At 50.3% G+C, this 26,713-nt stretch overlaps 2 protein-coding genes across 5 annotated transcripts in view; both read right to left on the reverse strand.

Moving 5' to 3' along the window:
* SLC28A1 (solute carrier family 28 member 1) overlaps nucleotides 1-26,713 on the reverse strand; it is a 233,135-nt gene that overhangs the window by 80,305 nt on the left and 126,117 nt on the right. The window lies entirely within an intron of this gene.
* The window catches only part of ALPK3 (alpha kinase 3), a 52,941-nt gene that overhangs the window by 22,080 nt on the left and 4,148 nt on the right, over nucleotides 1-26,713 (reverse strand). The window contains exons 2-5 of one of the 2 annotated variants that reach the window (XM_019460354.2): nucleotides 25,563-25,601; nucleotides 22,029-22,150; nucleotides 11,354-11,471; nucleotides 9,561-10,755 (exon numbers count right to left, since the gene is read on the reverse strand). In XM_019460354.2, coding sequence (XP_019315899.2) covers nucleotides 9,561-10,755; nucleotides 11,354-11,471; nucleotides 22,029-22,150; nucleotides 25,563-25,601 — 1,474 coding nt within the window. The remainder of the gene's footprint in view (nucleotides 1-9,560; nucleotides 10,756-11,353; nucleotides 11,472-22,028; nucleotides 22,151-25,562; nucleotides 25,602-26,713) is intronic. The other variant, XM_019460355.2, reaches the window with a different exon arrangement.

Genomic DNA, 26,713 nt, shown 5'->3' on the forward strand with positions numbered 1-26,713 from the left:
TAAAAAACAAAAAAATATGGGCATCTGGATGGCTCAGTCGGTTAAGCATCTGACTCTTGGTTTCAGCTCAGGTCATGATCTCACGGTTTGTGAGTCTGAGTCCCACATTGGGCTCTGTGCTGACAGTGCAGAACTTGCTTGGGATTCTCTCTCTCTGCCCCTTCCCTGCTATGCTTGCTCGCTCTCTCTCTCTTTCCTTTTCCCTTTCCCTCTCTCTCTCCCCCTCTCCCTCTCTCGAAATAAATAAACTTAAATAAATAAATATTTTACTTTTGGCTTACCTATATCATCATAATTGAAGTCAATTTCTTATAAAAAGCATAAAGCTGGGAATGTTTTCGACCCATTCTCTCAATGTCTTTGTGTGTTTAGACCACTTATATTTAATATAATTATTTATATGTTTGCATTTAGGTCAACTATGTTATTATTTGTTTTCTATTTGTTTCCTCTGTTCTTTCCTTCGTTTCCCCCTTCCTATCTTCTTTTAGATTATTTGAACATTTTTAGTATTCCACTTTAATTTCTATACTGTGATTTTTTTTTTTTTTAAGTAGGCTCCATGCCCAGCATGGAGCCCAATACAGGGCATGAACTCACAACCCTGAGATCAAGACCTGAGCTGAGATCGAGAGTCAGATGCTCAACCAACTGAGCCAGTCAGGCACCTCTATTGTGGTTTTTACTATATTTCTTTGTACAGTACTTGAATTGCTGCCCTAGGCCTAACAATATATATACTTAACTTCTCAGAGACTAGAGTCAGTATTTTACCTCTTCAGGTGAGATGTAGTGATTTTGCCACCATATAGGTCCCTTACTTCTCCTGTTTCTGTTGTATGTCTACCCAGACATTTAGCATTTCTGTTATTCTTCTTTCTTTCCTGATGATACACGTTCCCTTCTGGTATCGTTTCCCTTCCATAGGAAAAATGTACTTTAGCAATTCTTTTAGAACAGGTCTGTCAGTGAGTTAGTCTTGTAGCTTTCTCTTATCTGGTACTCTTTACTTCACCTCCGATACTGAAAGACATTTTGACTGAATGTAGACTTATAGAATGAAAGTCTTCTCATTCAGCAGGTCTATTATTCCACTTCCTTTTGACCTCCATGGTTCCTAATGAGAAATCTGTAGTCATTTCAACCATTGTTCCCCTATAAATAATGTGTTTTCATTGATTACTTTCAAGATTTTTGCATTGTCTTCACTTCTCAGCAATCTGATTACTGTTTCTTAGCAGGGAATTCCGTGGGCATATCTTTTTTTTTTTAATGTTTATTTATTTTTGAAGGAAAGAGAGACAGAGTGTGAGTGGGGGAGGGGCAGAGAAAGAGGGAGACACATAATCCGAAGCAGGCTCCAGGCTCTGAGCTGTCAGCACAGAGCCCGACATGGGGCTTGAACTCACAAACTGCAAGATCATGGTCTGAACCAAAGTTGGACGCTCAACCAACTGAGCCACCCAGGCGCCCCTGCGGGCATACCTTATTTGGGATTAGCTGAACTTCTTGTCTGTAGATTTGTGTCTTTTGCCAAATTTGGGAAGTTCTCAACCATTTTTTATTCTTTTTTTTTTTTTTTTTTTTTTTATGTACCACACTTTCTTCTCTCCTTGGTTTCCAATGACACAAACATTAGATGTTTTGATATTGTACCACAGGTCCCTGAAGCTCTATTTATTTCTTTTTCCTATCTTTTCCCCCGCTCTGTTATTCACATTAAATAATTTCTGTTGATGTATCTTCAAGGTCACTGACCTTTTCCTGTCATCTTCACTCTGCTATTATGCCCAGCCAGGAAGTGTCTTCATTTCAGTTATTGCACTTTTCTGCTCTGAAATCAAAATTTGGTTCTTTGTACCCCGTATTTCTTTGCAGAGACTTCCTATGTTTCCATTTATTTCCAGAGTATTTACCCTTACATTTTGTCACATTTTTATAGTAGCTGATTTTAAGTCAGATAATTCCAACAGTGCTGCCATCTTGACATTGGCATTCTGTAACTCTCTTTTCCCAGGCAAGGTGAGATTTCCAGGCTTTTCATAGGCCAAGTAATTTTCATTGTATCCTAGGCATTTTGAATATCATGAGACGCTGGTTCTTATATAAACCCTATGGATAATGTTAATATTTGTGTCTTATCAGATGATCAATCTACTTGGTTGTGTTCAGGCTGCAAGTTCCATTCAGCCTTTTGAAGTTCTAGTGTCAATGCCAGTTCCATTTATCAAAGCCTTTGCAGAGCTATTCAGATCTATCTGGTGGGTATGCCACCCAGTGGCCGGTCTGGGATTTGAATGATAGTTTTTTAGTTCCACTGTCAAACTTTTTGATACACGGGCCAAAACTAGATCCATGCATGCACGAATAGCTTGGGAACAAGCCCAGGAACTTATAAACAGCTTAAGAAGTCACTTCCCAAATGTTCCTTCTCCATGATTTCCCCTGTACTTCCTGGGTCCATAGGGCCCCCTTTTTCAGCCTTCTGGCCAGATAGCTGGGGCTTCATTTTCTCCTCTCTGTCACATATTTGCACAAAGGAACCTGTGTCCTAGGCCAGGAAGAGACTCAAAAGAGAGCAAGAGGGAGAGCGAGAGAGAAAGCAACAGAAATTCATCCTACCCTCTTGGGGACCACAGCTTCTCTGAATAAAGGAAAGATTCCCCTCCCTCAAAGTTTGACACCTATGGCCTCTTACTGTCACTACCAGCAGATTCCTTTCCTATTCCTCAAGCCTGATCTCGAGTAGAGGGCTTCTCCTAAAGTAAAGCTGATGCTTACTTCTGAGCTTCTGATTGCATTAAGACCAGGCCAGAGAATAGTCGACTTAAGAAACAAACGAACAATCAAACAAAACAGTAAACATTGCTGGTTCTGGGGTACTTTGAATTCTGGTCTTCTTCCCCAATCTACCTGCTCCTGTTTGCTTATCAAAGGCATCAAATGGTCCCACCATGCATTCTGTCCAAGTTGTTAGCTGTATTCAAGGGGAGACACGGGGTGAGTGTCTTTGCTCTGTCTCATTCAGAAATGGAAGTGCTATACCCATAACAACTAGCTTCATACTAGTCATTGTATTTTTCAGTTCTGGATTTCTAGTTGGTTGGTTTTTAAGTCTATGCCACTTTTTAAAGTTTCTAGTTCTCTGAAATTTTCAATCTTGTTTTTTTTTTGTTTGTTTTACCTTCTTTGAATACAGGAAAAAGAGTTTTAGTTTTATAGTTCATGTCTAATAATTCCAAACGTTAGAAAAGTTGGAACCCCCATGGACACATTATATTATCTGCTGGTTTTGCTACTTCTTTTTCACATTTTCCTCTCTTGGTGTGCCTGCTTATCTTCATTTGGAGGCCAAGTGTTATTTTTTTTAACATTTATTCATTTTTGAGAGTGAGAGAGACAATGCATGAGCAGGGGAGAGGCAGACAGCGAGGGAGACACAGAATCAGAAACAGGCTCCAGGCTCTGAGCTGTCAGCACAGAGCCCGACGCGGGGCTCGAACTCACAGACCGCGAGATCATGGCCTGAGCTGAAGTCGGACTCTTTTTTTTTTTTTTTTTTTTTTTAATTTTTTTTAATGCTTTATTTTTTTGAGACAGAGAGAGACAGAGCATGAGCAGGGGAGGGGCAGAGAGAGGGGGAGACACAGAATCTGAAGCAGGGTCCAGGCTCTGAACTGGCAGCATAGAGCCCAACGTGGGGCCTGAACTCATGGATCCGAGATCATGACCTGAGCTGAAGTCGATGCTTAACCGACTGAGCCACCCAGGTGCCCCTGAAGTCGGACTCTTAACCGACTGAGCCACACAGGCGCCCCAGATGCCAAATATTATATTTGAAGTGCTTTTTAAAAATAATTAGAGGCCAGGGGCGCCTGGATGGCTCAGCCAGTTAAGCATCTGACTCTTGATTTTGGCTTAGGTCATGCTCTCACAGCTTGTGGGACTGAGCCCTGTGTAGGGCTGCACACTGATGGCACAGAGCCTGCTTGGGATTCTCTCTCCTTCTCTCTCTGCCCCTCCCCTGCTTGTGCTCGCTCTCTCTCAAAATAAATAAATGAACTTTAAAAAATACTTTGAGTCTTAAAGTGATACTATCGTCCTCCAGATGATTTTCGCTTCTTCCAGGTGCTTGAAGGCACCAGGTGTCTTGAATCACCTTAACCTAACTTCAGGGATTGGGATATGTGTTTGTCACCTGAGTAACTTAGAGCTAAACCTCAATCCCTGTGTGGGTAATTTACTTCTGGCTCACTATTCCTTCAGGGTCCCAACCCAAAGACCAGGGGGTTGACCAGGGCTACTACTCTTGAGACCACAGATGCCAACCTTTGTGTCCCTAGTCCCATAAGGCTGTGTCTAAAACACTGCTGAGTCTCTCATTCTCCTCTCCTGGAGTGGCAAACAGCTGCTATGACAAACACTGGGTTTGTCACCATTCTGGATTTCCATCTTGTCCCATATCCTGGGCTGCTAACCCTTCACTTTGTCCTTTACTTGCTGTCCTCTGTAGGGAAATCGGTCTGAACTAGCTAACCTAGCACTACTGGAAGCTGATATTCAATAAATGTTAGTTCCCCCTCCTTTCCGTCTCATGCTCGAGCCTAGGTGATGTTACAGTTCGTGCTAAACCAACCAAAGCAGAATACAAGACATAGAAGAGAAGAAAAAGTGTTGAGACGCTTTGAAAGCATCTGGGCATTAAGACTAGGACAGGAAGGGCTGCATTCCTGGGCTAGCCCACCATCTTACTTTTGCTTCATGCTCCCTGTCCTTCCCAGAATGGCTTCCTTCCTCTCTCCCACCTATCTGAACTCTTTCAACCTGCGGACATCATAGACACTCTTCCAGATCAGAAAAATTCTAGCTGATGCTTTTCTACTATGGTATTTCCAGCAATGAATCCTGTACATGCTGCCAACCAGCCTGGCCACGTCCCAGAGCCTTCCCTGGTCCTACTTCACCCTCCTTCCCTGGAAACCTACTGCAGTAACCATTCACCACACCCTCTGTCCTTGTGGTTTGGTGTAAGTCTAATGCCCTCGATTCACCAGATAATTCCTTGAGGCAAGGATCATGCCCCTCCTCAAGTCCCCCTCTCAGAAAATACTTGTATTCACGTATTCTCTGAAAACCAAAGATGCCTGATTATGGGAGGGGAGTTTCCAAATCTCGGTATGATCATCCCCAAGTCCGAGATCGCAAGACGTTCAGCAGCGCTCTCCCATGTCTACACTGTCCCCTCCAAAGACCTGGGAAGATGGGGCATTCCACCATGTCCCCACACTCCAGTACCTCAGCTCCAGAGATCTAAGCCAGTCTCAGAGAAGACCTCAGGTTAGGGCACTAACAAGCAGCCTTTGAGGATACTGGAGGCCAGTTCCCACTCATTAAGTACCTTCAGGGAAGATTGCTTCTGCCTGGGGAAAGAGCTGTCTACACAGCATTACTGGGCTTAGGGGCAGGGGAGCATGATGTCTAGACATTCTTAACAACCCAAGAGGCCTCAGTCCCAGCACCTGCTCCTCATCCATATCCAATATGGAAGCCTCATCTAAACTGTCAGAGATGTCCCCTATCTCCAGGAAAGGAAATCAAGACAAAGAAGGGGAGCAGTGGCATCAGAGCCCTGAGTCAAGATCCTTCAAGCACTAACCCTAACAAGAGACATGCTGAGCCCGTATGAAGGAAACATCAGAACTTACAAAGAGGTATGAAAGAGGCTTGAATAGTGGAAAGGAATACCATGCCGTCAGGTGAGAAAGCTAAATATTAAGATATGGATTTTTCCAAATTAATTCTTATACTTACTATAATCCCAATCAGAATACCAATGATATAGAGACAGAAAGCACGTTAGTGGTTGCCTGGGTCTGGGGGTAGGGACACGGGTAAGCTGCAAAAAGGAACAGGGATCTTTTTGGGCTGATGGAAATGTTCGAAAATGGGATTGTGGTAATGCCTGCATAACTGTAAGTTGTGTATATTGCACATTTGAACTAGGTGAATGTTATAGTATATATATGACATCCCAATAATGCTGATTAAAATATATATCTAGCAAGTTTTACTAAAAGATCGTTCCAAATGCAAATTGCACTTCTGTTTTCCAAGATTTAACAGGCTTTTGATCTTGTTAAAAACAGCTTACCACTTTTTAAAATGTGATTTAAAAAAAAAAAAAAAGGTAAATATAGAGGTACCAAAAAACTGGTATGTGGGAATTTAAAGAATTTCAAATAGTGATTCTATAGTTTTCCTAGAGGAATGAACAAGAGAGAATAGCTAAGAAAATTTTAAAAGAAGTCTAAGAGGGTTGCTTTGCCAGAAATTAAAGCTACGATCATTCAAACAAGGCCATTCTGTTGTAAGAATCAACAAACACATTAACAGATTAGGATGAGTATATATACAGGAACTAAAATTGGCCTTAATGTGTATAAAAATTAGTATGTAAAGAAAGAATCACAAACTAATAGCTAAGAATTAAGTATTCCACAAATGATACTGGGGGAATTACCTACTGGCTAACTAAAAATCGAGCTGGAAACTGATGCTATGTTATATACTCAAATCAATTCCGGGTTAATTTAAAAGTCAAATGAAGACATTCAAAAAACAAAAAATTACTTGAAATGTCGACGAATACTTAATGAACCTTAGAACAGGGAAGGAATGCATAACCTATGAAAGAAATGGTTAAAATATCCATATTGTGGCACATTATTGCAACCATTAAAGTTTTCTGGATAATTTTTAGAAACCATGAGAAGATGCTCATGAAATACTGAGAAGTGAAGAAACCAGGTTATAAAACTGACTCAGAAGAACAGCACACATTACATTTTAAAAACAGTAAACCTACATATACAGAAAGGTTGGTACATACACCAAGAGGCTTCTGGGTGCTGGAACTATAGGTGAATTGTTACTTTCTCCATCAAACTTGTAGGGTTCCCCCCTCCCCATATTTTTCACCATGACCATGGGTTTCTTTCATAATCAGAAAAATAAGGGTTTTTTTTTTTTAAGACTTGGGAGAATAAGAATATGAAAAAACATGGGGCGCCTGGGTGGCTCAGTCGGTTAAGCAACCGACTTTGGCTCAGGTCACGATCTTGAGGTTCATGGATTTGAGCCCCGCATGGGGTTCTGTGCAGACAGCTCGGAGCCTGGAGCCTGCTTGGGATTCTGTGTCTCCCTCTCTCTCTCTCTCTGCCCCTCCCCAGCTCATGCTCTCTCTCTCTCTCTCAAAAATAAACACACATAAAAACAAACAAAAAGAATATGAAAAAACAATCAAATTCGGCCACTAAAAAGCAGCAGCTTCAACATGCACATAGATGTTAAATGTGTTTCTCACATGTGTGATCTATTTCACAAATTTTTAAAGCACAGAAGAATGAAAGGCACACAAGCATTTTGTGGGAACAGTGGGACTGGTGCACCTGTCCCTCCTGAGAGGCAAGGAGGGCCCTGCCAGGAGGTGCAGCCCGGCTGTGGCGTCCCCACCCCTGTGGGCGGGGAGGCCACCTTCACTCAGACTTGGCTGCGGGCCTGGTCACTTCCCAAATGAGCTCCCTCGGGGCCCCTGAGGGCCATCCCTGCAGCAAGGCCCTCCTGTCCAGCCTGAGGACTGTCAGGCACACAGAGTAGCCCTGGCTGGGCCACTAGAAAGTCACCACACCGGCTGCCAACATCTCCAGAGACCAAGCGTGAGGGATGAGTCATGAACAGACTGAGTCTGGTTTGAGGTTCACTCCACCCCAAACCCTCTGAACTACTGTCCCCACGGACTCACTCAGCACCACTGAAAGAAAACCAGTTCCCCTGATCACCCTTAAAACTGATCTCTCCCTGGGGTGCCTGGGTGATTCAGTCTATTGGGCATCTGACTCTCGATTTCAGCTCAGGTCATGATCTCACGCTTCATGAGTTCGAGCACGAGTCAGGCTCTGTGCTGACAGCATAGAGCCTGCTTGAGATTCTCTCTCTCCCTCTCTCTCTGCCCCTCCCATGCACTCTCTCTCTCTCAAAATAAATAAATAACTTAAAAAAAAAAAAAAACAACCTGTCTCTCCCTCCTTTCCCGATGGAAGTTCTCTCCATGGGAAAGGCAGCCCCCCCAACCCCGTTGTCCGTGAAGCACCACTTCCCTGTGCCCTCCATGAGGTCTGGGGGCAGGTGGCTTGTCCCTTCTGTCGTCTGCCCTGGCTTTTGAAACGCCCTTCCTTTCTGCCACTCAGAAGGAATACTGTTCACTGTAAAACCGCCTGCCGAAACTCCTGTGAAATAGCAACTGCCCTCTGCTCCCTGAAACAAGATTAGCACGGACCAAATGGGAGAGCCTCTTCTGTAGCGCCTCTCAGCCCTGTCCCTCCCCGGTCCCCAAACTCCTTAATGCTGTCACCCCCCTGCCTCTCTCTTTGAAGAGTGGATACCCCCATCCCTACCTCCACACAAAACATCACCTTCCCTCTGCTGGCTACCCGACCCCTGAAAATGATGGCACTCCTGTTCCCACATGGAAGAGTTAGCATCTATATCCCTCATGGTAGTTATCTTTTATCTCCTGCCATTTATTTAGTTCTTAATATGCATCCGGCCCTGTGCTGAGCACAGACTCTCAGTAGCCTTATGAAGCAGGTAGTATTTTTATTCTGATTTTACAACGTGCCCAAATCACAAAATGTTAAGCATATAGTCAGCTTAAGCCAGAATTTCCTGGACAGTTGCTATATGTTTTTTATTTACTTATTTTGAGAGACAGCAAGCAGGGGGAGGGGCAGAGAGAGGGAGAGAGAGAATCCCAAGCAGGCTCTGCTCTGTCAGCACAGAGCCCAGTGCGGGGCTTGAACTCACCAACTGTGAGATCGTGACCTGAGCCGAAGTCGGACACTTAACCGACTGAGCCACCCAGGCGCCTCTGATATATATTTTTGTAATGTTTTTTTTTTAAGTTTGTTTATTTATTTTTGAGAGAGACAGATACAGTGCAAGTGGGGGAGGAGCTGAGGGAGAGAGGGGGAGGGAGAGAGAGACAGAGACAGAGACACAGAGAGAGAATCCCAAGCAGGCTCCGAGCTGCCGGCACCTATGCAGGGCTCGAACCCACCAACAGTTGATATTTTTAAAAATCTTCTGCTAAGCATCCAGGTCGAGACCCCCTGCACACTACAGTGCGCTCCTGTTCCTCAGTCTCCCCACGAAACGCTGCTGCCTCAGTATAGCCCACAGAAAACTCTCCACAGGCTCTTTCCCCACCAAAGAACATCATTTTCCTCTCCCTCCCTCTGGGACACGGTCCCTTGGCCGTGAGCCCCCATGCTGTCAGAGGAGAGCGTCAGAGTCAAGCTGTGCTGCCCTCAGGGCTGGCATCTGGAGATTGGCTGGAGTGAGGGCCAGGCCTGTGGTCCCCTGCTCCTGGCGGGCACTCCATCACCACCTCACCCCCTTCTATAAATAGTCCACTGCTCGCTGGCCGCCGAGCTGCTGGAGCAGGAGTTTCCATGAGGTCAGCTTCCCAGAGCAGCCTCTAGGCACCCAACACCCACACTTACCTCTCCTGGAGTCCTGTGGCCTCCTCGCCCCTGCAGGGGGCTGTCCCGGGTGCCGTGTCTCCGCCGGGCAGGGGGTGTGGGCACTTGGGCAGAGGCCTGAGGTGAGGCCTTGCCTAAGGGTTCTGGAGCCTGGCCCAGCGAAGAATCGGGCATGCTGTCGGTGGCAGGCTCCTCTTTGGGCTTTGGCGGAGCAAATCTCCTCCTGTTGAAAGGCCTAGTCGGCTGGCCAGGGGCAGCAGGCCCCCTTTCACCCCCGGCCTCGCTGGGTACCTTCCCCGAGGACGTCTCTCCGGGCGCCCGGCCACTTGGGGCCTGGGGCCCCTCCTTCCCCTGAGGCCTGCCCCCCCGGGTACTCTCCAGGTACAAGTCCTTCAGGGGGAAATACCCTTCCTGGTCTGCGCCTGGGGCGGGGGCCTTCTGGGCCCGGTCCGGAGTGCCCACAGCCGCGTCTGGCTTCCTGGGGCCATCCACTCCCGAGGACGCAGGCCCCCGTGCAGCCCTGCCTCCGGGCCGGGTCTGAACCTGCTCCACGTTCACGGGCCCCTGTGTCCCCGGGGGCTCAGGCTTGTCTGAACTCGGGGCACGGTTTTCAGAAGAACGGCGGCTTCGAGCTGCCTTCTCTAACTCTGGCTTCCGCAGACCTTGCTTAGGTTCCTCGTCTTTCTTTTTCTTCTTGGCCCCAGACTCCTTCTGGGGGGCTCTCTGAGGCGCCAGCTCCATGGCCTCGTAGATGTACGTCAACAGGCCGTGCTCCCCATCCTCCCCGTTCTCCGGGACAGCCTCCCCGTTGGTGGTCACCTCTCCGGGCACAAAGCTGTTGATCAGCCCCAAACCGGGGTGCCCACCAGGCTCGGTCTCTTCCACCTGCCACGCCGCCGGGGTCCCATCCTCAGCCTCCTCGGTCGGGCCTGGGGGCGCAGGCACCTCAGCCCCGCTCAGCCGCCGCTTCCGCTGGAAGCGGTCGGGGCTGAGCTTCCGCAGGGTGTCGGCATCTCCCGCCACCTCCTTCCTGGGCTTCCAGCTCTGCTCGATCTCCCGCAACTTTGCCGCAGCCTTGCGCTTCAGCTTGGCGAACCAGCGCTGGTGGATCTTGTACTCGGTCATGGTGCCAACCTCCAGGACCCCCGAGCAGGACACGATGCCCTTGGTGTTCCGGGCAGACGCCTGGTAGATGGCCGCATCTTCCTCCTGACACCTAGACGTAGGAGCAGGAGATGCCGACCCGGCCCTCCTGCCAGGCGAGAGGCCCCACGCCCCACAGCCAGCACCTCCCGGAGCTGAGCACTCTGCCCCGCCCCCCACGGGTCCCGCCCTGAGCACCACCCCGCCCCCCCCAGACATCACCGTGTCATCCAATGTACAGATAGGGAAACCGAGGCCGGCACCAGGGAGGGAGCTGGCCCAGGTCATGCTGTTCCGGGAGGGGATTAGACTTGGGGCCTAGGAGAGCTCCCTTCACAAGCAGGTGACCCGCATAGGCCCCTTGTGAAGTAAGGATGACACAGGAGCCTTTTTTTGGCAGCTGACCTCATGCAAAATGTTTCTACGGGGCAGGACCTCCTCTGGTTGTGCTCCACTCTCGGGCTGTCAGAAACGCTCCCGCCCCGGCCAGAGGGGATCCCAGGCACCGGTGGGCAGACACGCCTCGCCAGCAGCAGGTTCGACTCCGCAGCAGAAACCACCCCCACCCTCCTCCACCCCTGGATCCCGCCTGGGCATCTGCGTCCAGGTAGGCCCTCTTCTGACGGGGCCAAGGGACCCTCAGGCGACCAGAGAGGCCGCTTTCCCCTCACCTGTAGAGCTGCAGCGTATGACGGTTGCCCTGATGCATGATCTCGTATTTCGGCAAGCCACAGTAGCGATCTAGCTGGACGTCATCCTTGTACCAGGTCACCTCCGGCTCTGGGTATCCTACGAAGGGGGCAGGAGACCGGGTTGCGGGAAGACCAGTTCCAAAGCAGCGGAAGGGGAGCACAGAATGCCCCGGCTTCCCCGGACCACCGGAAGCACCTGGGCTGGCCCGCCTGCCCCACCCGCCGGAAGAGAAGGGCTATCATTTGGCTCAACTCATTTGCAGAAGCCAGGCCACGTCAGGGCTGAAAACTGTGCCCCCTTCAGCAGCTGGAAGGCAAAGAGGGAGGAGAAACTTCCTCGCTTCCTGGTGAGAAGGGAAGCAAGAAGTTTCCAGAAAGCCTTGGCTGGTAGAAATAAGCCTCCTTCCTTCAGCGTCCTGTTCCACATCCTCAACCGCGGTCACAGCTCTATCCTCAGAGATGCCCCCGCCAGTACCCCAACACCAAGAGCCCTCCTACTTCCTGCCCAGGTTGCTGAGCTGCTGGTATTATTTGATGACACGGCTAAAACACACCCATCCACCCATCCATCCACTCATCATCCATCCATCCCTAACTCCCTACCCGCTCCCACTGCCGTGAGGCCGACCAAGGTGTCTCCCCAGCCCCTCTCCCGGCAGGGGGGACTTCTGGGAGAGCTTCCAACTGTCAGAGTCACGATCCCTGCCTCCAACCCCACGTGGCTGAGGGGTCCGGTGATGGACACCAATCAGCTAATCCAATCCAGTTATTTGACCCAGGTTTTAGGAATCAAGACCTCGAGACACTCTACCCTTGGGTCTGGAACTGTAACCTCAAAGGAGGGGGCAGCCCCGTTGTCCTCACGGACCAGCCTAGAGCAAGATGGAAAGATGAAGCTCGTATTCAGAACAGAATAAGAGATCAGAGACAGACAGACAGTCTCAACACCCTTCCAAATATTGAGTCCACGCCTCGCGTGGACACAGCTGCACTCCTCAGTCCCACAAGAAGCCCGTCTAGCCTTCCCGTGAACTCGGCTTCATTTTTTTTTTTTTAATTTTGTTTAAAGAGACAGAGTGTGAGTGGGGAAGGGGCAGAGAGAGAGAGAGGGAGACACAGAATCTGAAACAGACTCCAGGCTCCAAGCTGTCAGCACAGAGCCTGAGACGGGGCTTGAACCCACGAACCGAGAGATCATGACCTCTGCCAGAGTCAGACGCTTAAAAAACTGAGCCACCAGGCGCCCCGCCTGCTTCATTTCTTAAGCTGACGCCAAGTGATTTCCACTATTTATGAGAACTCAGAGACCCCTAACACACATGCCCTCCAACATATGTATTCTGTGTGTGCTGACTGCCAAGAGAGGATTATAAAGATATAGAACGTCACCACCAGGGTCTCTGCTCTCCGGGAACCCACCGAACAGTAGAAAAGATCACACGGGGCTCACCTGCTCTGTCTGCCCTGCCGTCTCCGGGTAAACTGCCCACACTCCTACCTCCAGCTGACCCCACTGGATCCCATCTCCTCCTGCCTCGTCAAGGACATCTCTCCAACAGTCGCTCCTGCCCCCTCCCGTGTCATCGAACCATTCCCCTCTACTACACGACTCCCGGAGGCATGCAAGCCTGCTGTATGGATTTCACAGAAAAGTGCTTCGGAAGTGCCATCCGCACTCTGTCTCCTCTCCCTCCCCATCCAGTTGGGCTTCTGTGCTCCCAGGCAGAAGCAGAACTGTTCCTGTCGAGGTCGCTCAAGACTCACACATTGGCCAAATCTACGGGCAATTCCTTTTTTTTTTTTTTTTTAATGTTTATTTATTTTTGAGAGAGAGAGACAGAGCAGGGGAGGGGCAGAGAGGGAGACACAGAATCCAAAGCAGGGTCCAGGCTCTGAGCTGTCGGCACAGAGCCCAAAGCGGGGCTTGAACTCATGAACCGTGAGATGGCGACCTGAGCCGAAGTCAGGACACTGAACCGACTGAGCCCCCCAGCCGCCCCCAACTGGCAATTCTCGTGCCTCATCTACCGAATCTGTCAGCATTGCCGCCCCCCCCCCCCCCGCTCCATTTCCTGAAAACTTTTCCTCACTCTTATGGAGTGCTCTTCCTCTTTCCTCGTCTGTCTCTTCTCCTAGACCCATGTCCCATGAGGGCAGGAATCCTATCCTCTTTACTGCTATATCACCGCCACCTAAGATCGTGCCTGGCACGTAGTAGTTACTTAATAAAACCCTGCTGGATGAGTGAGTAAAGGAGTGAGTAAGGACACGAGCAAACAAACAAGCAAGGGACAGATGGGGAGGGTGTGCCTGACGTAGGAACCGTAACAGTACGGTGTGGGGGTGGAAAGCAGAGGACACGCCGGGGAACGTACAGGAACAGGGAGCAAGGGAGGCGAGGCGGCAGCTGAGGCGGCCAGGAACAAACTCTGGGCAACCCTGACTGTAAAGTGAACCCCATGTTTCCACTGTGAGCTAAAGTCCCTGGTTACATCACCGCGTGTGGCCGGGGCCAGCACAGGTGTCCTCACCATCCTGTGTGATGATCTCATCCCTCCGAGAGCCCGGCTCAGAGCCTCCCTGCCCCATGATCTGCCCAGTAGGGCCTCAGGGTCCAGGGCACCTGAGTCCAGTCAAGCTGGGGCAAGGAGGGAGATACTGAATGGGCCTCACAGCCCGAAGGCGGAGGCCTCAGCGTCCGTGCCGTCCTCGGGGTGCCTCTTTGAAACACGGGGGACAACCTGACAGCTTAGGGCTCCCTGGCAACAACGGGTTTGGACGGAAAACATCTCCTTGTCCCCTGGATGATACGAACTGTCTTCCAAAACACACAAAGGCAGGAAAGGTCCTTCCTTCCGAGCGGCCCACGCGTGTGCCCACAGGCAGGCATGCGCACACGGAAACAAGCTGTAGCCAGGGACACCCCCCCTCCCCCCGCCGTGGTGCTGCAGGCCGGGACCTCTGCCTCACAGCCGGCAGGCCCGAGTCTGGAACACCAGCCCGGGGACTTGCAACCTTGTCCCCACCATCCCCAGTTTGAGAAGCTCAGATTGAAGAGAGAAATAACGACAGATGTCAATGTAGAGTTTTCAAAGAGCTTTCAAATGTAGTTTCGTTTGGCCCTCCTGTGAAAACAACTGCCAAACATTTATTGAGGACTTTCTCTGTGCCAGCTACTGAGCTGAACGTTCTTCGTGCGTCATCTTGTCGGATCCTACACAGATCCTACGGGAACGTACTGTTATTAATCCCAGGTGTAAAAGATGAGGAAATCCAGGCCCGTGAAATTAAGGCCTCTGCCCCAAACCATCCAGCTGATACGCAGAAGACCCAAATTCAAATCCCTCTTTTCTACAAAACAGGCAGGTCTGGCATTTCAACCCCTGTTTTCCACAAGAGGAAGGTGAGGCTCTGGGAAGCAAAGGAACTTAGCCAGGGTCACAAAGTTGGCACATGACAAGGCACGTGGCTTTTCCATTTCCTTCTACCAGCGCCCTTTCCAGTGAGGACTGCGGGACCAATATGTAAGTGTTTATCCCCAGGAGTCATTACACTGGACTCATTTCTCTACGAAAGGGCCTTTTTCAGGAACGTGGTTCTGTCTAAAGGCTCAGTCTTCTTCCTCCTCCTGCCCCAACGTCTGTGCGTGCACACACACACACACACACACACACCAACATAAAATCCAGAGTCGGGGCACCTGGATGGCTCAGTTGGTTAAGCATCCGACTTCAGCTCAGGGCATGATCTTATGGTTTCTGAGTTCGAGGCCTGTGCCAGGCTTTGTGCTGACAGCTCAGAGCTTGGAGCCTGCTTCAAATTCTGTGTCTCCTTCTCTCTGCCCCTCCCCCGCTCTCTCTCTCTCTCTCTCTCTCTCTCTGTCTCTCTTAAAAATAAATAAACATTTAGGGCACCTGGGTGGCTCAGTTGGTTAAGCACCTGACTTCGGCTCAGGTCAAGATCTCACAGTCAGTGAGTTCGAGCCCCGTGTGGGGCTCTGTGCTGACAGCTCAGACAATGATGGACAACCTCAAGGACACCAGCATTCTGGCCAGAGGGGCCCTGGGGGAGACAGCAGCCAGAAGGCCGAGTCAAGGCGAGCTAACCCCCCATACGCCCACTCTGAGGGGGAAGAGCCTCAGGGCTGTCCATCCCTTCTCCAGGACCCCGAGGGCTTCCCTCAGAGCTCCACGAGCAGGACAACCGGCACAGACCCCTCTCCCTCACGTGCTGTTAGGTTCGGACCCACCGGAAAGTATCACCTGTCCCTGGCAGGGCCCTGGTGGGGCTGACTCATCACCACCTAGCTCAGGGGATGCCAGCAGCAGGGTGGGAGGCAGACAGGCACGTGTGGTCACTCCTTCCCCACACACACCAGCCGGGAGCACCACACGAGTCCCACAGGGAGGCCAGCCTCAGCCATAGGTCTATCCACCATCCACCTCTCCAGGTTGGGAGACCCAGCCCCTGTCTCCTTTGTTCTCTGATCTTTCTGCATCCCCCTTTGCCTTCCCCTTTCTTCCCCATACAGTCCACATTTTCTCCTTGCTCACTGGAAATGGCTTACTTACTACGGTGATCGCAGAGGCCCCTTCCCTAATCTGCTACATAAAACTCAGGTGACCCGAGATTGCTTGGGGTGGGGGAAGGGGCAACAGCGGGGAGGAGGAAGTTAGTTACAATAGAGGACTGAGATATGGATGTTAGACACAGCTAGAGCCCTGGAAATCCCACAGCCCCAAGTGGGAGTACTGTAGACCCGAGCATGACAGGTGCTCCCGAGCAGAAAGGAGACCACGGTCATCTAGTGGTCTCATGAGACATGGATGTTGTCTCAACTGAGGGGATAAAAGTTTGCTCCTTTGGGTGGGGCTTAAAACAGGGCAAAGCCTCGTGATGACATCGGAGGCACTTAATAAAATGCCCCAGGAGTCTGTAAGTCAGGATCCTGTCTGGCTTCTCCACTTTGCTCTCAGAGTCCATGGCTCCGAAGGGCAGAATGGAAGAGGGAGAGGAGGGAGAGCCGTCCCTGGTGCCAGCCCCTCTCTGGTGGCCCAAGGCCCCTGCAGCAGCATCCGGGCTTGCTCCAGAGAGACCCGGTGTGCTAGCTTTGTGCTCTACCCTCTCAGATCTCACAGGCTTCTTGGAGGGAGAGATGTGCGAGCAGGAAAACAGGTATCGCCAGAGCTCTCTGTGGAAGTGCTGGAGATGATGTCCTAGAGGATAAGCCTTTTGGGCTGGACTTGGAAAGATGAGAAGGAATTTTCCAGGCAAAGGAGTAGGCTTCTAGGTAAAAAGACAGAGTGAAAACTCTGTCTACAAAACCCACTACAAGTACTCTAAAGAGATTTTGTATTAAAAGATGTGAGACCACAGGGACGGGGAGAACGGGTGAGGCGAGCAGAAGGAGGAACAATAGTTTGAAGGTCGGAAAGCAGATGGACAAGCAGAAACTGACTCCGCAGACCCGGGACAGCTGGCCTCTTAGGCAGCAGCGGGGGAACGGAGAGCTACCCTTTGAACACGGGCGCATAAGTGCTGGCAACCACTTGCGGGGAAGGGGAAGGAGGAGAGATTATAAGTTGCTTGAAAAGCGATCGGATCTCTGGATCCCCTCACCCCGTCCATACCACCTAGGTAACGGCTCCTCCCCCCTACGCATGGCCAAAGGTGAGGTTGATTATCTGGAAAGGTAAAACTTTAGCCTGAGGGTAAGCCAGCACTGCTGAGGGCATGACTACTCCAGGGAAAACAGAAAAATGTGATGACTGTGCATAAAATAAATGCTCTCTGGTGAGAGCCCACCCAACCCTCTAATCTGAATCTGCACAGTTCCCGGAACATCTTTACCCTCCGGGCAAGATACGGGAAGAGCATTCACTAAGGACTCTAGCCAGTCCATGATGAAGGAATTAAAGAAACTTACTTTGTCAGTTCCAATGCTGCCAGATCCCAACCTACAAGGAAGCCCCAGGTTTTCAGGCCCCTCCCACTTGCTCAGAACTACCAGCTTTTTAGTCTCCACTCTTAACCACTACCTGACAGCCAAAGACCCCTAGGTATCTAGGAAAGCCTATACATAGAAGATGAAGGACCAAAACCATTAAGTTAAACTAAAAAAAAAGCAAATTGGAAGAAACCCAAGCTATGCAGGGAGAAGGAAATTTTAGAAAGCCATCATTACTAGTCTCAGAGATCTAAAAGAAGACATTACATTCATAAAGAAAATACGATACCACAGTAAGAAAATTTTTAAGGAGCTCTTAGAAATTAAAAACCCAGTGAAAGGGGTGCCTGGGTGGCTCAGTCAGTTGACCGTCAACTTTGGCTCGGGTCATGATCTGGTGGTTCTTGAGTTCGAGCCCCAAGTTGGGCTCTGTGGTGACAGCTCAGAGACTGGAACCTGCTTCAGACTCTGTGTGTGTGTCTCTCTCTCTCTCTGCGCCTCCCCTGTTTGCATTCTTTCTCTCTCTCTCTCTCTCGTTCTCTCTCACTCAAAAATAAATTCAAATAAGTAAACATTAAAAAATTATAAACATTAAAAAAAACAGTGGAAGAGTTGAAAGATAACACTGAGGCAATCTGGAAAGTGGAGCAAAAAAGACAAATCAATAAAAGGGGGAAGAAAGAATAAGAAAATAAAAGAATGAGTCTAGGGAAGCAGATATTCACATAACAAGAGTTCCAGAAAGACAGAACAGAGAAAACAGGAGGAAGAAACCAACATCACAGTAATCTCAAATTTCCCAGAACTAGAGGCCATTGGTTACCAGATTGAAAGTGTCCAAGCATGCTCCAGGATGAAAAGACACCCATATCAAGATACATCATTATGAAATACCAGAACATTCTTACAAGCCTCCAGAGAGGAAAAATAAGTTTCCTGCAAAGAGTGAGGAATAAGAACCGTCTTCCTGCTCTGAATGCTAACACTGGGAGCAAGAAGGCAATGCAGCAATGTCTTCAAAATTCTGAAGGACAATTATTTTCAACTTAGAATCTAGACCCAGCCTGTTAAGTTTCTCAGGACCCATGATGGGGGGTGGGAGGGAGGGGAGGGTGGGTGATGGGCATTGAGGAGGGCACCTGTTGGGATGAGCACTGGGTGTTGTATGGAAACCGATTTGACAATAAATTTCATATATTTAAAAATAATAATAATAAAAATAAATTGAGTGTTTAGACCATACAAAAAAAAAAAAAAAGAATCTAGACCCAGCCAAACTCCCCATCAAGAGTAAAATAGAAAGAGGGGCGCCAGGGTGGCTCAGTCAGCTAAGCGTCCGACTTCAGCTCAGGTCATGATCTCATAGTCTGTGAGTTCCAGCCCCACATCAGGCTCGGTGCTGATGGCTCAGAGCCTGGAGCCTGCTTCCGATTCTGTGTCTCCCCCTCTCTCTGCCCCTCCCCCATTCACATTCTGTCTCTCTCTGCCTCTCAAAAAATAAACGTTGAAAAAAATTTTATTTAAAAAGAGTAAAATATAAAGAGGGGGAAAAAAAACATCCTCAGACAGAAGTTGTCTAACATTTACTTCCCACATACTCTGCCTAGGAAGCTACCAAAACAAGAATGCAAATCAAGAAAAAGAAAAACATGGAATATAGAAAACGGGAAACCCATCACAGGAGAGAGGTAAAGGGAATGTGTAGGATGATGGTAAAGGGAGATCCCAGGATGCCAATCTGCGTCAGACGCCCGGAACAACTGTATCACCCTGGAGCAGAATGGCTCAAACGAGAGGCAGGTGGAGGGCTCGCCATCACCATGCCTCCCGCTGTCGTGCCACCCGGGGTAGAACGGCTTTTTCACCTGATGAAACTACTGGAGGATGTAGGTCAGTAAAGCCGGAGAGTAAACCCAGAAAAAAGGACGACATGGGATCCAGGAACCTGACTCAAACCCAGGAGAAAGGCCAAGGGAAACCCCGGGATAACAGCTGGGTATGGGACCTAAAAGGCCGCCAGTTCAGACAGAAGAACGGTGATCTCCAAAAGGGGTGTCCCCAAGGAAAGCAGCTAACAAGAGTACCGATGGCACTGACCTTGCAGAAAAGTGTTTTGGTTTTCTGGTTTTTTTTTTTTTTGGCAGAAAAGTGTTTTAAGAGGCTATCGGATGGGATAAGAAAAAGCAGCAATACACAGCAAAAAACCAATTCGGTGAAAAATTAAAGAAAGTACTAACTTGAGTAAAGACAAAAGAAAGTAACATAGTATACTACAACTTTGGTATGAATAATATCTCATAGAAACAAGATAAACAGTAAATATTCACTCAAACAAAAATCATGATACAACCATGTTGAGAAGGTAAGTGAAGAGAAACAGAAGAAATGAAGATAGAGAGAGCCAATTCGCTATCTACCATAACAGGAAGACCAGACAGCAGGAAACTCCGAAGTCCCCAAAGTAAGCCGTGGTCACATACTATTCAGCATCGTGGAAATGCAGACACCAGAAGAAACAGCTGAAAGGTGAAAACGGTTGCTTCTGGAAAGACAAGTTGGGGCGGGGGGTGGGGCGGATCTTTTGTATTTTGATACGTGCCTTTTAGTATAACGCGAACACTTAAACTATGTGCTTGTATTAATTTGATCAAATAAAAATTAATTTCCTTTGAAAGGAAGGATTAAGGACTTTCTGGAGGGGGAAAACAGTGCATGTGAGAGCACAGATCTGTGAAAGAGTCGGGTTTTTCAGAACACCGTCAGTATCACGGTCACGTAGCAGGCATCAGTCAGATGCCTTAGAGAGCAGTAGTTACCTCCTCCTCGCACGTCACCTAACCTACTTTGGCTTCCTTCTCCGTAAAACTTGACTAATAATAGCACTTACTTCACCAGGTTTTGTCAGAATCCAATGACAATGGAAACAGATGAATGTTGCAAAATGTGTTACGCTGTACAAAGGTAAGGAATAGATGCACACCTCTGTGTCCCCTGGAACAGACAGTGTTCTCAGCCTGGCGCTCGGAGGGTTCTGGGTAAGGGTGGGAACTGCCCAGGAGAAGCCGATCCCAGAGAAGCTGTTTAGCTGCTGGCTGGGCCAGACAGGTGCCCCGGAATCAGGGCACGTCACAGTTGGAAACCACCAATGCCCTTGATTTACTGGGAAAAAAAAAATGGGCTCTCGGAGGGAACCTTGACCTGGGCCCGTTGGCAGACGGCTGCACAGCTGGGAGGGGTAGTCCTGCAGGCCCGCCAGCAGGTCAAGGTGGTGCAACAGGAGACCCTGCTGGGAGGTCTGGAGGAGAGGCACTCCTCAGAGACGGCTTTCCAGTACTATCACCCCACCAGCCTCCTCTTCCAAGGAGTATCACTCTACTCCCTGTTCTGCCAAGTCCCACCATGGAGCTCAGAGAAACGCAAATAATAATAGGCTTAATTTCCAACACTTGTATGGTTACTAACTGTAGCCAGGCGCCATTCCAAAGATCTCGCAGGTCTTGACGCATTCGGCCCCACAATAACCCTAGGAGGTTCGTGCTGTGGTCATCCCTGCCTCACAGATGAGGCACTGAGAGGTCACGCAAGGTTAGGCAACCTCTTCGGTATCACATAACTGGAAAGGGGATGAGCCAGCATCCCAGCCAGCCGGTCCCTCTCCAGGGTCTGCAGTCAGAATCATGATACATCACTGTCTCTCAGGCTTGAGATTTACAAGCCTCAGACGACTCAGTTTAAAATGGGGATCTTTGGGAAGATTGCCTCCAAAACCTCTTTCGGGGCGTCTGGGTGGCTCAGTCGGTTGAGCGTCCCTCTCTTGATTTTGGCTCAGGTCATGATCTCACAGTTTGTGGGGTCGAGCCTCACATTGGGCTCTGTGTTGGCAGCGCGGAGCCTGCTTGGGATTCTCTTTCTCTCTCTCTCTCTCTCTCTCTCTCTCTCTCTCTGCCCTCCCCTTCTCTCACTCTCTAAATAAATAAATAAATAAATAAATAAATAAATAAATAAATAACCTCAGGGCACCCTGGTGGCTCAGTTGGTTAAGCATCCGAGTTCGGCTCAGGTCATGATCTTGCAGTTCTTGAGTTCGAGCCCCACATCAGGCTCGCTCACTCACTCTCTCTTTCTCTTAAAAATAAATATTTTTGGGGCGCCTGGGTGGTTCAGTCGGTTAAGCGACCGACTTCGGTCGAGATCAGGTCATGATCTCACGGTCCGTGAGTTCGAGCCCTGCGTCGGGCTCTGTGCGGACAGCTCAGAGCCTGGATCCTGTTTCGGATTCTGTGTCTCCCTCTCTCTGACCCTCCCCCGTTCATGCTCTGTCTCTGTCTCAAAAATAAATAAATGTTAAAAAAAAATTTTTTTTTTAATAAAAATAAACATTTTTTAAACATTAAAAAAAAAACTCTTTCAATTGGACAGCTTCTTTCCTTGGAGCTAAGATTCATTAATCGTATGTCTAAGGGTAACGAACTACACTGAAGGTAGGCTTTTGAAGAGAAGCAGGCTGTAGATGTGGCTCCAGAATGGGAGGAGAAAGGGACCCCAGCCGACGCAGGGAGACTAAGCTGGAGAGAAAGCTAAGAAACAAATGTCAACTTGCACAGTTTTGTGCACACAGCCAACCCCCTCCATGCCCGTCCCCACAGCCCCTTTGGACCCTCCTGTGTGCTGTGACCCTGGTGTGGCTCGTACGGATGGCCTCATTACCTGTGACAATGCAGGTGAACCTGACGTCGCTGTCCTCGGACACAGCCCGGGACTTGAGCGTGGTCTCGAACAGCGGCTGGGTCTCCTCTGTTAGCTGCGCGATGATGGAGCAGAAGGTGCTCCTACGAAAGGCAAAGAACAATTCAGAGCGGCTCTCCCCCCGACAGCATCTCTGCCGGTGTCCAATCTGGACCGGTGTTGTCCAAAGCAGCTTAAATCTTACCACGTCCATCCACCATCCTGTGGCCACGGCCCCAGTACCTGAGCAAGTCTTTCTTCAAGGGAGCCAGATCTCTCGGCCACACTGGGGGCAGGGGTGGTACCAAGGGGCTGAACAGAATCCCGATACAGACCCATTCCAATAGGCAGGCTTCTGACCATGGGCCAGGATCCTGAGCATGCCAAACCACCAGCCCTGCCGTCCCCTTCCCATCCTTATCGGAAGGCCTTGCTTCACCCTCGACCATCTATCTCCAGGAAAGCTCACACACGGGGGAGGCACACACATGGATAGGTCCGGCCTCCGAGACGGGGACCCCAGCACAGCAGAGCTTCCATTCATGCTAAAGAGGGAAAAGCCAGTTGACTCTCAAGGACACACAGCTCAGGGGCCTCTCCTAAAGGTTGCGCTCAGAAGAAAAGGCCCTGAATTTATGAGCAAAGACCGGACTAGAGGAAGAAGAAGCCAGCCAATTCCAGGGGTCTAGACCCAAAGGTAGACTCCAATTCACAGGGGTGTCAGGAAAGAGGGTCCGCTCTTGGGGTCCATCCCCGGACACCACGTGCTCAGGTGAATACATGGCGGCCAGCTCCAAGACCGACCAGCACGACCGCCGAACCACCAACAGATCCGTTCCTGCAAAAGCCAGGACTTGTAGTTCCATAGGGACAATCCACCTCCCAGAGTTCAAGGGCATTTGCGGGCTCGCTGAGTCCAGCACAGACTCACCGACGCTGCTCAGCATGTACGGTCCTCTCCTTCCTGGGCACGGGAAGCAAACCACCATGCCAAACCCTTTCACGGGCCAGCAGAGACACAACGCGTCCCGAGGCGTGAAGCGTAACCACACGGCCGGGTTGTGGTGCACAAGCCGTGCCCAGCCCCCCCTCTCCCACCCCCTCCCCACTCACACACCCCGTGGTGAGCAGCAGTGAGGACCAGGAGGGGAGAAGTGAAGAGAAGCAGGGGGAACTGGAGACAGACAAAACATTCAAAGCTGCCTTTCTGTGTGCCTCGGAGGAGGGGCGGCCACCTGGGCAATGCGTCTGCCCGCGACCTCTCCGCCAGGGGCAGGGGAGTGTCCGTGGGAACACGGCAAAGAGGACTTTTGCGGGGAGGGCGTCCACATTCAACTCATCATTTCTGTGGGTGGCATTCTGGACTAGAGTTTGAGGAGAAAGGTGATATCCCAGGAAGAGCGTCCGGGATCAGGTAAGATTCTGGACCAACAGGGGTCCAGCCGTGGTGTCTCCAGGGGAATGCAGACACCTGGGCCTCCGGGGAACTGACGGGAGCCCTCGCCCACAAAGACTGCCCAGAAAGGGGACCCTAAGCTCTCACGCACCTGAACGCTTGAACTGGGTGTGCGGTCGGGGTTCCGTAACACCCGCTGTGATACTCTCATCTGGACCTCCCCTATCGTGCTCTGCCTTTGCCTTTACCCCACTCCGATACAGAGGGCCCTTCAACTCCCTGACACTCAGGAGACACAACATCTGAACACGTTTCTTGCTGTTCTCAAACCGACCGCATATTTCTGGCTGGGGAATACCAAATCGCAACCAACCGTTTCCAGAGGAAAGTGCCGTGCCAAAAGGCATCGGGCTTCCAGGCTTCTGCAGCTAATTCAGAACATCCCTAATTACGTCCTCCCTGCAAAACCAGAATCCTATCTTACTCAGAAGCATGAGCCTGGATCTAATGCTCAGCTTAGGCTCTTAAGGATGAAGCTACTTGGGCAAGTCTAAGGAAATAAGCTACTGGAAAGAGAAAAGGAGGAAATTATGCTTCGAGGAAATTTTCTTCGGGTGTTCATGCTAGATATTCAGTAGCAGGTAGTTATTTGATTTCATTACTTCTCTTGAATGGGGAAGTACACTCATCTTCCCAAGGCCACTAGGTTCTAAGTTATATTAGAGAAAATGCTTGCATTGGAAACTCATGCATAACTGCCAAAAGGCATGACTAGATGAACACCCTCTGCGGGGTGGGGCTGGGGTGCGTTAGGGCAGGGAGAGTCACTGCATATGTGGTCAAGGTCCACCCGCTTTCTGTCCCCATCCTCCAGACCACTTGGAGAGACTCTGAGCAGGGCTGCTTCCAGTCTCCTGGAAAGCCAGAAGTCCACACATCTGGAAACAGTCTGGTCCCACCCTGACACCTCCAAGTCCTTCCAACTCTGTGACTTCATAAGGATAGCACAGCCTAACTAATCCCGTGTTTCTAAAGAACACCAGAACCGTGGGCTTATCACAATGCGCAAAGGACCCTAACTGCGCCCTTAGACTTGGTTCTTTACCTTGCTTTAAAGAAACTTCCGAGATCCTTTCTCTGTTAGCACTCACCGCTCCCCTCTGAGTTGATTGTGATCCCCTCCCCTCCTCCCCCTCCAGATCATCAACCAACCCAGAACAAAGGCTCTTTGATGTTCTCCTATATCAAAGGAAACGTACAGGGTAGGCGCTAATCATGTCGGTAGACATGATTAGCTACTCAGAGACCAGTTGCCTTCTCAGAAACCTTTCTCTGTGGAACGAAACCGTAGGCAACTCTCCCCAGACCTACCAGAGTCTGGGATGGGGCCCAAGGGGTGGGAGATATCCAGGAAATGTTCCGACTTTTATGATAGAAGTCAGTTCAGCCCGTGGGAGAAAGCTGTCCCCAGCTCGGGAGGCAAGAGAACAGGCATTCGATGGGCGAACCCCGACTGTGAGCCTGATGCTCAGGTCCTGCCTGGCTCTGGAGCAGATTCCGAGACCAGGCGAAGGCAGGCATACGCTAACGTGGTATTCCCGGACCTCAAAGAGTTCATAGTCTCGCAGGGATGGAGAGAGCCCAAAGGGAGGGAAATTGGAGAAAGAGGTGGTAGAAAGAGAAGAGACTGAGAGGGAAACGCTGAAGTCATTAGCCTTGCGTCAGAAGATAGACAATGAGGTGTCAAATCTAGACAGGGGATTACAAACACCGCAGACACCTAGGATGGGTCAGTGGGTCACATGGCTGGTGGCTCTCTGTCCTGGCCCCATGGTGCCTCTCCCGGGGGCACAGACATACAGTAACAGGCATCTGGGGAAGCCTTGCCTATTTCTGGGTCCCAGGAAGCCTTTCAGCGGTCCATGCAGGCGTCAACTCTGGCCCCTGTGAGACCCACGCTCACATGAGTGCCCTCTCACACCTCCCCCCCTTCCCGCCCTCCGGCCCTCCCCTCACCCCATGCAGCCCCATTAGTGCACAAGCAGTCACCCGGAGGCCCTTCAGTGCCCAGACCCGAGAGAAAAAGGCAGTCAGAGAAATGTAATGCAATGTGCGTTTACCTTCCAGAGCTGGGGTGAGACAACCGGTTGCTTGATAAGCTAAGCGAAAACAGCAAATGGAATCATTAGGCCAGAAGAGCAAGGAGAGGAGGCAAAACCAACAACAGTTTGCAGGGTATTAATTGGCCACCATCTGGGGCCCGGAGGCCTTTCTATTAAAAGGGACCAGCTGTCTTAGTTGGCCTGCTCCAGTTAGCAAGTGGCCTCACCACCAGGCACACCGGTGTATCTGAAACGGAGAGCTCGTTAAATGCGGCAGAGTCCAGGGGAATGGTTAGGCAGGAAGGAAGGCCCCGTGGGGCTGCGCTTGGGGAAAAATGTGTCCCAGGCCACTTGGGTCACTGCCCCCAAGAGAGGGGCTCACGGCTGCCTGGCGCATGTCCCCACCCCACAGCACACCAGCCTGGGGGCAGCTCCCACTTTGGCTTTTGGGGGGAGCAGAGCCCCCATTCCTAGAAATCCCCTAACGGGCTAGGAAGGAGACAGGTGGCTTGGAGGACGCCCATTAATAGGTTAAAGTACAGTTAAAGGGGCCACACAAGGCAAACCAGCTGGAAGAGAGAAGAGGAGAAAAACAAAGCGGTTAATTCAGCAGGAGCCAGGAGGCACCCAGCTCGGTCAGACCAGCACAAGGGCCCATTATGTCTAGGGGCCCTGATCACCCCTCCTGCCCCGGGTGGCTGAAAGGGGACACTAGCTGGGGGCTGCGGATCCACCCAGGGAGACCACCCCACCCGCCCCTCCCTCCACCTTTCTTCACACAGACACCTCCAGGCGAGGCCACCCCCTCCACTCTTAACTGCCTTCAGCTGCCCCTATGAGGACAGGGATGGTCTGTCCCCTTTATAACCCAAAACCCAACCTCAACCTCTACCCCAAAACACGGCTTCCTCTCAGGGGTTCCTGGGTGTGTGGCCACCTCCAGCATCCTCCCAAACTCCAAACCGTAAATGTGCCATTTTGGACCCCTCCCTCTCCTCCAGGTCCCAAATCCAGCCGGTCAACAATTCTCGGCCCTGCTTTCTTCCTTTCGCTCTACCCCTGCTGTCGTGTTCTGATCGAGACCCCCACGGCTCCAAATCCGATGACCACCTCAGCCCCCTTCTCCTTCGCCCCTCATATCACACCACTTCCCTGAAAAAAATGTGACA

This window comes from Panthera pardus, unplaced genomic scaffold (assembly GCF_024362965.1).
Source record: "Panthera pardus isolate Hobbes unplaced genomic scaffold, ASM2436296v1 HiC_scaffold_23, whole genome shotgun sequence".
Taxonomy (NCBI): domain Eukaryota; kingdom Metazoa; phylum Chordata; class Mammalia; order Carnivora; family Felidae; genus Panthera; species Panthera pardus.